This window comes from Agelaius tricolor, unplaced genomic scaffold, assembly GCF_023055355.1.
Source record: "Agelaius tricolor isolate 1412-34295 unplaced genomic scaffold, bAgeTri1.0.p SCAF_18, whole genome shotgun sequence".
NCBI classification, from domain to species: Eukaryota; Metazoa; Chordata; class Aves; order Passeriformes; family Icteridae; genus Agelaius; species Agelaius tricolor.
In genome coordinates, this window is record NW_027269278.1 from 4,131,775 (window position 1) to 4,145,105 (window position 13,331).

The following is a 13,331-nucleotide window of genomic DNA, read 5'->3' on the forward strand; positions in this document are numbered from 1 at the left end:
TGTCCCTGCATGGCTGATAAGAACTACAGCATCCCACTGGGAGATGTGAGCCCAGAGGGAGGAACCAAGCATTCCTGCCTGGATATAATCTGGAGATTCTGGAACACCAGAAGGCTTCTCCCAGAGGAACAGCAGCTGCCCCTTCCACTGGATCTTCAGAGAAAGAGACTCCACCCTTCTCTACAGGATCCCTGCTCCAGCAGAACCAGCCCTGACACTGCAGGAGGGCTGAGCCACAATTCCAATGGTTCTGCTGCCAGCACCCTGACCCACAGGGTGTCAGGCTGGGTTCTGACTCTGTCACTGTTGTTTTAGTCTACTGCATTGTTTATTTTATCTTTTTATTTTCTTCCCTATTAAAGAACTGCTATTTCCTGCTCCCATATCTTTGCCTGAGAGCCCTTTAATTTCAAATTTATAGCAATTTGGAGGTGGGGGGTGGGGTTTACATGTTCCATGTCAGGGGAGGCTCCTGCCTTCCTTAGCAGACACTTGTCTTTCCAAACTTAGACATACGGACAAACTCATGCTAACAACAAGGTTCCCAACCCTCCTTCCCTCTCAATGTCCCACATGTCCAAGGATACATTGACCAGGAGAGTTCCTGACATCCTCTCCAGGGGCAGCAGTGGTGTTCATCTTCTCAGCACTGGGGAACTGGCTCATCAGCTGGGCCTGGAAATCCTCCCTCCTCTCGTACTCCTTGCCACGGTAGATGAACACTTTGTTCTGCAGGAATGAGGAGGGAGTGACTGCCTGGCCAGGGTGGGGCTGAGGCAGAAGCTGCAGTTTCATGGCAATCCACACAAAGGCACAGCAGTAGCCAGCTGTTGGAATGGGGGTTTCTGGTTTCTGACTATCAACCAGCTCTAAAGCCAAACACCATTTTGACCAGGGGCTGGAAAGCAGCACTGACTCTCCAGAGACTCTGGACTCAAAGATTGATTATTCAGAAACAATAACATTGGTTTAACACCAGCCTATCATTTCACTGTTTTCCCAATGTTTTCAAGGCAGCTTTGACCTTTAAACTTGGGTAGCAGGGCCTCTCATTGCTTTCCAAGTGTGAAGAAAGCCTCCTGATTAATCATTCTATGTAAGAGAGGCTTTTAGTAGTAAGAAACTACTAAATAGTTTCAATATCAAATATTTAGGTTGCTTTTATGCTCTGAACTCATGCACTACTGTGGTTAAAACAATGACCTTTTAAAAGACAATCCAGTTGTGCACCACTTCCCAAGTTCATCAGGTTTCTTTGATAAACCAGACCCTTTGGAGCCTGGATTTCCCTCATGGTAGTCAAAACAAAGGGAAAGTAAAGAAAAGAGAGTAAATTCAGCATATTTGAATAAAACCAGTTACTTACTACAATTGTCCTAAAGTAGGAATTTTTTTGCCATTCAGGAAAAAGCGTAAAGCAGTACAAGACAATTGGTGTTGAACATTTCAGCTCAAAGCATATTAGAGGTCAAAAAAGGAATCTGGACATTAATAATGAGGAAAACAGGAAAAAAAAATAGATGAAAAAGTAAGATTTAATCAAGTTTACCCTTAGAAATGTTGGGAATCCTTGGCCATAATACCCAACAGCAAAATAATCTGGTTTAGGCCTCAGAATTTTCATGATGTTTTCATAGAACTTTGCTTGCTGGACCTGAAAGCAAAACCAACTGTAATTACTTGTGTTTGGGGGTTTTATCTATGCATTTTTAACCTCTGCTACACATGCAAGAGCGAGCAGCTAGCAGCTGATGAGCTACAGCAATAATCAGTTTTCACACAGGAGGCTGCAGGGGGACATTAAGCACTGTTTACATTTATATGCAAATATAATGCACAGCAAATTTGGTATGGCTTCAGCTTTAATATTTGACCTCAGAATTGGCTTACCCTTAACTTAGGAGAAAAGCAAACACCAAAGTGATCCCTGGTCAATGATAACATTACTGAAATAAGACATTTGGAAAAACTCCCTGCCTCAAATGTTTCCTGAGGTGTGGGATCAACTCCAGTTTTTACTCTAGGCTCATTTTAAGGGCATACACCATGTAAAGGGCTTAGAACAAGTTCTTTCATAAAATATCAAATGCCATTTAGGTGTTATGTCTGTGAGAACACAGCACTGCAACTTAAATTGGCAAAAATGTCCTTTAAATCATGATAACAACAGAGCAAAAGAAGCTTTCTTTATACACAGCACCATTCAACATCATTCCCACTTTTTTTTTTTTGAGGAAGATTCAGGGATATCCATTGAATGTGCCCTAAACAACTGTTAAAAATCATACAAACACGAAATATTGGGAGCAGAATAAAAAGGTTTGGGGGGGGGATCCTTTTTGGATTAATTCAATTTTAATGAAAACAAGTAACTGAATATTTTATTTTCCTTTAAAATTCTCCTTCTATCCTTTGGATCTAGTTCTGATTCCTTGTGCTGTAATACTTCCATAGTCCTGATTAGGACAGAATAATTCTGGCTTGTCAAGATCCAAGCTGCTAAACTTTAAGGAAAAATTTAGGGGGAAAAGTTCATCCAGGTGTTCTTTCTACCCTGGGGCAGTACAGAGGCTTCAAAATGTGGCCTTTAAATTTCCCTAGGTGAGAACATGTTTATTTCATCTACAGACATTTCAGAATACCTCAATAAACAGATGTTCATGCAATTTTACCCAGCAGTTACTTATGAACCTTTACTTTACCACTGGATTGCTACAGTGAAACAGGAACTCCAACAAATGAATTAAAAATCCATTTTAGACCACAAGCTCCTAGGCAGCTCTGTTGTTTGATAGCTGAAAACCACTAATTTCTGTGACTGCAATAATTTGAAGATCTGTATACAATCTTACCAAGTTTTGACTTAGAAGTTCATAGTCAAAAACCTCCTTTTCATATTGCTCTGCAAGTTCCTTGCATAAAGATATGGCTTCTTCCCACATCTGCAATGCAACCACACATTTGAAAAGTAAATCCTGTACCAACAAACAAGTTTTCAACACATCAGAGGTTAACTGCACTTTTATTGATTATGCTGTCTTTAAAGTGCACTCATTTATTAACTGCACATTTAGAGTGGAAGACTCAAGGCAGTCATAAACTTAAGGAAAGCAGATTAATGTTAAAAAATAAAAGTGTTTTATGATTCATTACAGGAAGGAATAAGTAAACCTACTTTATTATTAGAGTAACATTTAAAAAAATCATCTAACCTTTCAGATACATTAAAGAAAAAAAAAAGAGTAAATCACTGGGGTGATAACATTCAGAACATACCCCAAGCACAGAGCAGTTTATGAGGGGACTGACACCTGCCTGTACTTAAAACACACACCATTTAACAGAATATCCTGCAGCATCCATAATCCAGGGAGCCTTGTCTAGGACAGCTAAATAACTACAGGTGTTAAATTTCCACTTGCCCAGAGTAGCAGCTTTTCTGTCCAGACAATTTTACAGCTGCCTGTGACAGTGACTGACACTGAGACACCAGGACTGCTTTTCTCATGTGCTATGGACACTTCACAAAAGTGGCCTTAAAGCAGGAACAAACTCCCTCTCATGGGGATATTTCTCACATTCTGTCTCCTCACCTGCTCAGAAGAGAAGAGACAAAGGGAGCCCCGAGCAGAGCTCTCTGCTGCTGCTGCTGAGAGGACACTGCCAGTGACACACCAGGCCATTGTCACCTGCTGCCAGGTGTTCCTTGGCCAGGTACCCTGGCCTGGGCTGAGCTGGGTGCTGCAGATCAGGAATTGGAGGCTTTGGTTCTCCTGGGACAGGGGTGGGCACTGCTGCAGTGCAGCTGCTGCAGATGCCAACAGGAAACCTGGGAGGCTGAAGCTGAAATGTTCTACCTTGTGAATTATAGGAAGGGCTTCTTTGGCAGAAGTAGAAATGAATTGCCTTCCCCCTTCCTACCTTTGGCTGCAGCTGAACAAGACATAATGACTTAAAGGTCATATTGGGTCATGGGATTAATTATCTGGCACTGCAGAATTTCTTTCTGTTTTCTAGTGCCTTGCTTTATTTCCAAAATTTTCAGCTCTAAAGCCACTGCACTGACAGGTAATTTTATTAACATCTTTTTTTGTCTTAAATTGAACTAAACTGTGGTACTGCTCATCAATCTACCACATTTTAAGTTTAGGATACAATTCTCTGTCCTCTCTGAAACAAATATGTCCATTTTGAACTATCTGGATTTTTTGAGGTAAGGGCTGAGTGGTTTAGAAATGGAATCTGTGTAGCCCATGCTCTTTTCTTTGTAAGGGGAAGTAGATTCAACATTTTTTATTGTATTTTGTTGGTGCCTGACAGAGCTGTTTGTGACAATGTGCTGAGACATTAGCCCTTTCTCTGTGAATGAGGTCATGGAAAGAACATATTCCTATGGAACAGATATCTCTGGGAATAAGCCTCCAGGACACAATTTCTACTTGACCCACATTTCAAAGAAGCTTTTCCTCACAAATATTTTATACACATTAAACACAACTGTTCAGAGTAGCACAGCAGAGAGGTTTGGAGGGGAAGAACTCTCCAGACTTACCTTTCCTTTGTCAAAGTATTCTATGATCTTTTCATACAGATTCTCTTTCAGGTGTCTGTAGGTCTGGGAGCACTGGAACTCTGTTGACATGACTTGGGGTGCACACTGCTCATCCGACCACTGAGAAGGAGAACACAGCAAAAAGAATTTTCAAGTTCAGTGTTTCACATCAAAGGCCCCCCTCCCACGAGGTCTGGTCCTCTGGGCTCTTCCAAGTGTTTTCTTCCCAAGTCTTTTTTACCCATCCACAAACAAACTGGGAAAGGCACAGGGATTGCATTCACTGCCTCTTCTCAGGTAAGTGCTGTATTTTGTGTGATAACCAGCACTAGACAGAATATTTAAAACATATTTTAGAATGTTATACCTGCCCATCCTTGCCCCACTTATGAATTTTATATGAAAATCTACATGAGAAAATGAGTTCCTCTTTTTTTTCCCAATGGTATCATCCTGATTGACTTGATTTAGATTTTTTGTATTAAAATATTTCATATACTGTTCTTTGTCCATACCAATACAGACAATATATCTTGTATTTGTACAATCATAAAAAAATCAAAATTAAGTTTAAGCAAAATAGCACAAATTTATATAGTTCTGCACTAAAGTAAATTCCATAAGAAATATCAGATTTTTGCCAAGGAACATTTAAATATGGAATGTCCCCTTGTAATGGAAATTGATCTTATTGACCATTTTAATTGATACTGTTCATTACCTAGGTAATGAACAATAGTTATAGTGAAAGATAATTAATTACCAGCTACAAAATAAAGCCAACATAACTTGTTTGTGTAATCCATATTATTTAAAATTAAAAGTTAGATGTCCTCTTGTGATAGCTGGAACTACGTTTAATTTTCATAACTGTTATGTTTAGGGTAGTAAGAAATTACCAAAATGAAAGTTACATTTGTACACAATGTTCTCACTGTAAAGGAAAACTATTTTTTCTACCATATTTAGTTTCAGCAATATATGGCTTTTAATCACCTACTGAAAATATAATTTCAACAATTAATTTCATATGAACTACTGCAGTATTTCTAACTAGAAACTCGAATACCCCAGTGGAAAATAACTCAGAGATTAAGATATTCACTTTAGAATATCAAATTGAATACTGCAAAAGCTTAATTATATATTGAGTTTAGAAAATCTAACCTTCAGGAGCCACGTATGGAGTAGAAGGGTGTATGCTGCCTCTGTGTAATTCTCACAATCTAAATGAAGATCTCGCAATTTGTACAAATACCTGATAGAGGAGAGAGCAAGGATTAGACTGGAGACTGGCATGGGTGGAATACTGAGTGTCAGAATGTTCCAGATAACAGAAACTCCATGGATGTCACACTGTGACTCCCCAAGGACCCTCCAAGGACGCTGAAAGGGCTCTGTTCACACTCTGCTGTGATCTTTCTGTGTGCTGAACCTCTGTGCAGGAAAGGAGCAGAAGGAGCTGTGCTCTCCTGTGAGCTGTGCTCAGCTCCTCCCCAGGGAGGAGGGATGGCTGCTCCCAGGGCCTGGGAGAGCCTCCAAAGCCAAGATTCCTGCAGGGCTCCTCAGGGCACCCTTGCAGGCACACCTTCCTCATGTGCACAGATGCAACCACAGCACATCACAGGAGAAAGCAGAAAGTGGAAAATACCAGCCCAGAAAGGCAAAGCAGTCCCTGGAGGTATTGGGAGCAGAGGAGCAGTTCTAAGTTGAATTTCTCCTGTGGCAGCATTGCTGCTTCCAGCATGGCCACTGCCCATCGTGGAGCTCAACCTGCATCTACAGGAGCCAGGGAGAAAATTGCATCCCTCCCTCTAACTCCCACAAGGAGTTTTGAGACACAGGAGCTCTGACATCTTCCTGTGGCAGTTCAAGGCACTCCCATTCCCAGTTGCCAGCCCAACAGAAAGTTTCCCCCTTGATTCCTCAGGTTTTAGCTTTTGTATTTTTCAGATTCTGTTCTGCTTTAGTGTGTAAGTCTGGGCTTCATATGAGGGGATGGTGAGCTCTCTGCACAGAGTAGGGAGACAAAACAATTCCTGCTCTAGCCAGGGACCCAAGGAGAGCCAATCCAGATCTCAGGCCCAAGAGCATAAACAACGTGGATTGAAGAGAGAAAAACAAAAAGGATGGGACTGCATGGGCTGGAGCTGTAGTTGGATAATTAACTCCAATGTGCAAATGGACCAGAACTGATAAATTGTGAGACCCCAGGACCTGTCATCCATTTTGTGGCCATTTTGGGTTGTGCTGCCCGAGGTGAGGCCTCTTAATAAATCCCTATTTTATTCTTCAGCTCTGTCTAGTCTCTGTTTAAGGTCAGCCTGCACAAGGCATCACCCTGAGCAATGACAGCTGAGGGAGTGTTGTCCCCCCGGCCGCTCTGGCTCAGCTCCAGGGTGAGCTCTGAATCACCTCCAGGGCTCATTTCAGCTGGGACTCTGGGCTTCCTTCTGCAGATTTTGCAGGAGAGGACAGGCAGGAAACAGGGAGCTTTAGAAGCAGCAAGAAAGGTCTGCTGCAGCCCACGTGCCTCTTGGAGACAGCAAGAGGCCATGCCACACCTGCAGGAATTTAAAAATGGGGATAACAAGAGGCCATGCCACACCTGTAGGAATTTAAAAATGGGGATAACAAGAGGCCATGCCACACCTGCAGGAATTTAAAATTGGAGCTAACAAGAGGCCGTGCCACACCTGTAGGAATTTGCAGTTCCCACAGAAAATGTCTCAGCTGTAACCCTGCCCATGGAGTGTTGCATAATGAAGGAGACTCAGCAGATTGGGCCATTCTACAAAACCAGAATGTTTTTTCTGCCGTACTAAATGTGTGATACATTCTCCCTCAAAACTCAAATCTATCTGCACTTTCTTAATTTTAAACAATAGACAATGAATGTTGAATGTTTTGATCAATTAAAAGTTAATTCTTGTGGAAAAAAAATGCTGCTGCTGGATACATAGCACAGATTCCCAGTTGCTGAAGGCTAAATTAACAACAGAGTGGGAATGCAGATGAGGCTGGGGTGTCATAGAGTCATTTGGGTGACAGAAATCCAAGCACAATGATAAAACCAAAACTCACAATATTAACTGCCTTCTCCAAAATAGATCCAATAGAATGGTTGCCATACCTGATGTACATCTCTTCACGGTTAATGTTCTTGTAGAAATTCTAGGGACAAAAATATTTAAAGTTACCTCTTAATGTCCTTTAATAAAATGATATCCATATATATATATACACACACACAGACTGAGGTTTTGCTTTCCTTGTTAGTCAGAAAGCATAGATAGTATGAAAAGTAGATTATTTACAGACTATCTGAAGTTTAAACCTGGAACTACTTCTTCAATTAATATTTTTATTAATTTTATGTACGGTTTTATACATACATATAATTTTCCTAGTTCATAATGGGATTATTACTGAAGGTTTTTCTATTGGAGAAGAGGAAAATATGGTTATCCAAATGCATTAACAGAATAAACCACATGCTCCAGCTACACTTGGTGGAGGCTGGTATGTGTTGAAGCAGATGTTTAGCACTGTAGTTATGGAGCACTGTTGTGCAAATACCTCTAAAAGGGTCAGTTCCAGGAATAAAGCTCATTTTTTGTCACCATAACATGTTTGCAAGTTGCTGAGGCTGTGCAAAATGTATGACAAGAATGGTCTCTTGAAGAGCTGCAGAAATGGCCACCCCATTGCACAGTGATTATTGAGGAACAAAGTGTGAGTGTCACACGTCAAAGGTGGCAGAGGTTCCTCCTCAGCTTTAGGAATATCCTGGAGCAAGAATCTCTCTATGCAATATCCTCATTACAAAATAGGAATAGGAAAGAAGACAGAGTGGCCTAGGACAAGATCAGAGCCTCAAAGCTCTTGGCACCCAGCTGCAAAAGTGCCTTGCAGGTTTCCTGGCCACCTTTGAGAACTGTAACTATGGAGATGCTGCAGCAGCAACTGGGTCAGCTCCTCATCACAGCTCAACTCTGCCAAGAAGCCACTGTCCCATCAAGCCTGTCAAAGCAGCAAACTTCCCTGTTTATCCACAGAATCAAAGTGGATAAAGCCCACAAAGCACATGGGTGAATGCTGCTTTCAGACTCACGCATTTATCCGTGCAAGGAGATGTAAAACTCTCTCGCTGGAGAGTTTAAACCACTAAGAACATTGTCACCCACTGCTGCCCCAGGAAGATTTCCCCTCCTGTTCAGTGAGCGGGCTCTGGGGCAGTCCCTCCCAGGGGGCTCTCCTGGCTCTCCAGAAGCAGCAGAGGCCGTACCAGCAGGTTGACGGTGCAGCTCATGCGGTTGTCCTTGCTCTCGTCGCTCATCACGGCGCGATAATCCAGCAGCCGCTCCAGGAGCCCCCTCACCAGGCTCACAAAGCTTTCCACCAGGCTGCAAATGCCAGGGTGCTGCTTGGCACACTCTGTGAGGCTGCAAATACGGAAATATTGGCACAATTCTAAAGGCAAGTACTGGATTAGGCCTAAATCAACTGCAGAATGCGCTGGAAATTCTCTCTGTGAGTTGGTAATTTAGACATTCAGAAGACAAATGGCATATAAATCAAATGGAAAAAAATAAAAGAAACATTTACTTTTCCTGTCTGAAAATGACTTTGAACTCAAGGGTGCAACCACAGCTTCTGGACAGAGAGCTCTGCATCTGTGCTATCACAAACTCAAGTCTCTGGAATTTCACACTATTGTGAAATAATAAGTAATAATGGCACACAATAACTAATAATGACGATATATATATATTATATTTATATAAAAATATATATCACATTCAAATATAAATATAAGATATATTATATAAATATAAATAATAATATAACCAATATAAAATATATAAATATATATTTTATATATAAAACATATAAATAAGTAATGGCAGCACCTTCCTTTCCTCAGCAAAAAATGCAAAAATGTTTTCCTTCTCCTTGTACTGACACATGTGAGTAGAAGTTCAAATAAACAAAAATTACAATTTTAGCTCAAAAAAAGACATCACCAGAGTAATTTCACTTTGAGAAATAAGCAAAACCAATCAACTTTCTGCAGATTGAGAAGAGCAGCTTGATCTCTTCTGATAAAAATACAAGAAAGGGAATTTTATATTTTGGCATCATCAGTTTCAATTTACATTAACAAACATTAGCATACACTGGTTCTAAAAAGTGCTGAAATTATTTAGGAGTAGAGAGTTCACTTTAATGTCAGTTTTGTTTTCAACATTTAACTGTTTAAACGTCATTAAGTGATTACCTACATCTCGTTAAGGAGTATTTTCTTTCTTTGCTTAAGAGAAATTATTTATTTCATTGCTTTTCTTTTGTTTCCTCTACTTAACATTCTGGTTTTCCATTGGGATCCTCTCTGACAAACTGCATTTTTAATATATTATTTTTATATATATATATATATATATATATATATATATATATATATATATACACACACACACATACATGTATTTTCACTTATATAATTATAGATACAAGCACTGGGTCAGGAAGAGATGCAGTTAACTTTTTCCAAGGCAGCCCTGCTTTGTGTTGGTAGCTGGGAACGTTCTGACCTCTTAGTGCTCAATTATTAATTCAGCTCTACATCATTGTTTTCCAGACACCCACATAAAAAAAATGTTAGTAATCTTTAGGCACAATATTTTTTTAAACTCTAATTACTAAGAATACTCCTTTAATTAATAGCAAAACATTTTTTTATTCCTCATAATTATTTCAACCTTTTCCAGAAAATACATATTCATATTGACTTCAATTGCAAAGAAATCCTCAAAGCTCCTGCCTAGAATGGAACCTCTGCAGAATACCCAGGAATAAAGTTCCAACTCAAGCAAAGTAAAGGCAGAATCTAAAGTTTATTCCTTGGATTGTGCAGCTCCAGTGGAGTCACTGTCCTGACACAGAGGGAATGTGTACATGGATGTCTGAAAGAACATTTATGTTGTGTAAGATAGGAGGGACAGAAGCCAGCAGATAAAACCAGAATACTCCAATTGCTCTTGTCTGACTGGTCTGAAATTGAAATATTTAAATCAATAACTGACACATGGCTTATAAAATACACTGCAAATGGAATGGAAACACTAAAGGGGCCAAGAGCTGACAACTGACAGAAAGGTTGGAGCACATTAAAAGATGTTTGGGGGAAAGAAAGTAAGAAAGCCTCAGAAACACAGGAGACTGGAATATTACACAGAAAAATAGTGGTGTTTCACATCTCCAAGTATCAGAAACAGTGTGAGTCACTAATGAAGGAAAGTACAGCCACCATTCAAGTGACTATTATGGATTTCTGCCACGGGTTCCCTGGGAGTAACAGCAAACAAGGCAGAGCTGTGAACGTTCCCTGACTGCACAATGAGCATGAGGCTCCAAGACATCACATTTCTTCCCAGTACAAGCTGAAAAACATTGACATCAACCACAAGCTATTGCTGGGTCTCACCCAGCACGAAGTACATAACTCCAGTCACTAAAGAAAGGTGAACCAGAGTCCACATAAAGAACTACAAAAGGAACAGGAGTGAAGAATGCCTGTCTCTTGAGGGAAGGTTCAAAAAGTTGTATTGCTCAGCTTTATACAATAATCCCAACAAAAAGGATCACAAAACTTCAGAAGATTTTTTTTCCCCCCAGGAGGGAGGAAGAAACCTTTGAATTTTTAAACAGAGCTTGAAAAAAATAGAAAATTCTAAATAAAAAAATATTTGCAATAAAGCTTGAGAAAAACAACTGCATAGCATGGGCCACCGCAATGATGGGGAACTGGAAATCTGCCAAGTGCCATTTCCTGTTGTGCCTGTGTTGGGAACTAAAACATGCCAGAACTCATTTTCTGAGCCTGAGGACAAGTGGCTTGGCACAACTTGTGCACTGATTCTCCTGCATTTCCAGGCAGGGCAGCCTTGTCTACTCTGCCTGCTGAGAACAACCTCTCACCTGGTCCACATCACCCCAGCTTCCCCAGGACACTGCCTAGGACAGGTCACAACCCCACCCACATTTAGGTCTAGGGACAAATGCAGGGCAGTGCTTAATTAAACTTCTGCTGAACCTGTTTAGTTTATGATTATAATAAATAATAATATTAGTTATGGGCATGGGGAAGTTCCCAGGATTAAGCAGCATGGGCAGATGTTGGTTGCAGAGGGGAGGAGTGAGCAGCACAGCAGTCACTGAGTGCTGTTAAAATCTGCCTTCAGGTGACACTGGAGCTGTGCAGGGGTGCAGACAGATACAGGAGATCAGCTGATGGAAAAATGACGAAATGAATAAATGTGGAGGCAAATTTAAGTGGGTCTCACTCCATTTGGAACAGAGGCTTGAAATCCCTGCTTTGAAAGGTGTGAATGGAGGAGGACTTAAACCAAACCACCTGAGAGAACAGGTCCTACCACAGGCAGGTCACCAGCCTCTGCTCCAATACTCCATCTGCAGGAGTCATTCAACAAAATCTGGAGATAAGATGAATTGTCATCTTTAGAAATGTGGAAACTTTGAACTTGAGGCCTTGTGGAAAGTGGGACAGTAGCAAGGGGAAAAGGCAGATATGTCAGAGCAAGAAGGGGGCCTTGCAAAGGCTGGAGATCAAAAGCTCTGTGCTGTGTTTGATGGCACTCCTTGACTGCTCTGCTGAAAGATGGGGTTTAACTGGATAGTGCCACTTTCCAAGAAAAGCTCTGGAATAAAGAGCAAAGAGCAAACAAGGTAAGCAAATTATGTTCCACAGCTCAGAAAGAGTGAACTTCAAAGTGTCACATACACAAGATCTGAGGCAAGCTTAGCTTTTTGCATAGATAAAGTCTCAGTTTGAACACTCTCTCCAGCTTTAAGGCACTGTAGTATTTCAAACTAGATGGAGACATTGTAGGATAGTCCAGAAAACATATGATAAACTGAAATACTGGGGTTGTTTACCCTAAGGGGAATCCTGAAGGAAACTAGACAGCAACATTCAAATTTGATAAAAGCTGCTGCAAAAAGAAACAGAATAAATGATTCTTTATGTCCCCTGTGTGTGTACCCAAAGCTTTCATGGTTCATCTGATGAGAGATGTGACTTTGCAAAGACTGCTACCCCTACCCAGAAATACAACCCATACAGGGTAGCAGGCTTTGAGCAAGTCAAACATGCACACAACATCACAAAGCCTTATTTAAATTCAGCCTTGTCTGAATAATCTCTTGGATTCCAACCTAGACATGTAAAAATGCAGGTTAGGTATAACTTCTTCATAATTTAGTTGAAGCACAAAACAATGAAAAGCAGCCAGGAAAATAATTTCAATGAGCAAAACTGTAATGCAAAGCAGGTGTAGTGAAGCATTATGGTATTTCCAGTCCCTTCATGAAAAAAGTTGCTAAGATTCTATTTTAGGTAAGGTTACCAACCTGAGAACTGGGAACAATAAGATAGAAACATGTCCTGAAGGCATTTGTTCTATTTATTCTCATGCACTACTTACATGGACTCAAACAACTGCATGTAGTGTTCATCCCCTCGTCCTCCTTCCACCTCATGATCCAGCTTCAAAATGATTTCATTTTCAAACTAATAAAGAAAGAAAAACCAAAACACTGAGCAGCTATCCAGAGGTCAATACACTTCAATGTGGCATCAAAAATGTACCTTTGTATAATTGTATCTCATATTCCCAAAGGTTAAATGCTTGGGCATATTCTGGTCTGGGCTTTTGGCATGGCTGAAAGCCTGGACACAGATTTTCACAAGTTTCCC

The 13,331-nt window shown here is 40.6% G+C and overlaps 1 protein-coding gene across 1 annotated transcript in view; it reads right to left on the minus strand.

Moving 5' to 3' along the window:
- DOCK2 (dedicator of cytokinesis 2) overlaps nt 1-13,331 on the minus strand; it is a 162,915-nt gene that overhangs the window by 18,299 nt on the left and 131,285 nt on the right. Inside the window, exons 34-41 of the mRNA XM_071443091.1 lie at nt 13,060-13,145; nt 8,841-8,997; nt 7,686-7,726; nt 5,720-5,810; nt 4,553-4,672; nt 2,853-2,942; nt 1,550-1,654; nt 588-729 (exon numbers count right to left, since the gene is read on the minus strand). Coding sequence (XP_071299192.1) covers nt 588-729; nt 1,550-1,654; nt 2,853-2,942; nt 4,553-4,672; nt 5,720-5,810; nt 7,686-7,726; nt 8,841-8,997; nt 13,060-13,145 — 832 coding nt within the window. The remainder of the gene's footprint in view (nt 1-587; nt 730-1,549; nt 1,655-2,852; nt 2,943-4,552; nt 4,673-5,719; nt 5,811-7,685; nt 7,727-8,840; nt 8,998-13,059; nt 13,146-13,331) is intronic.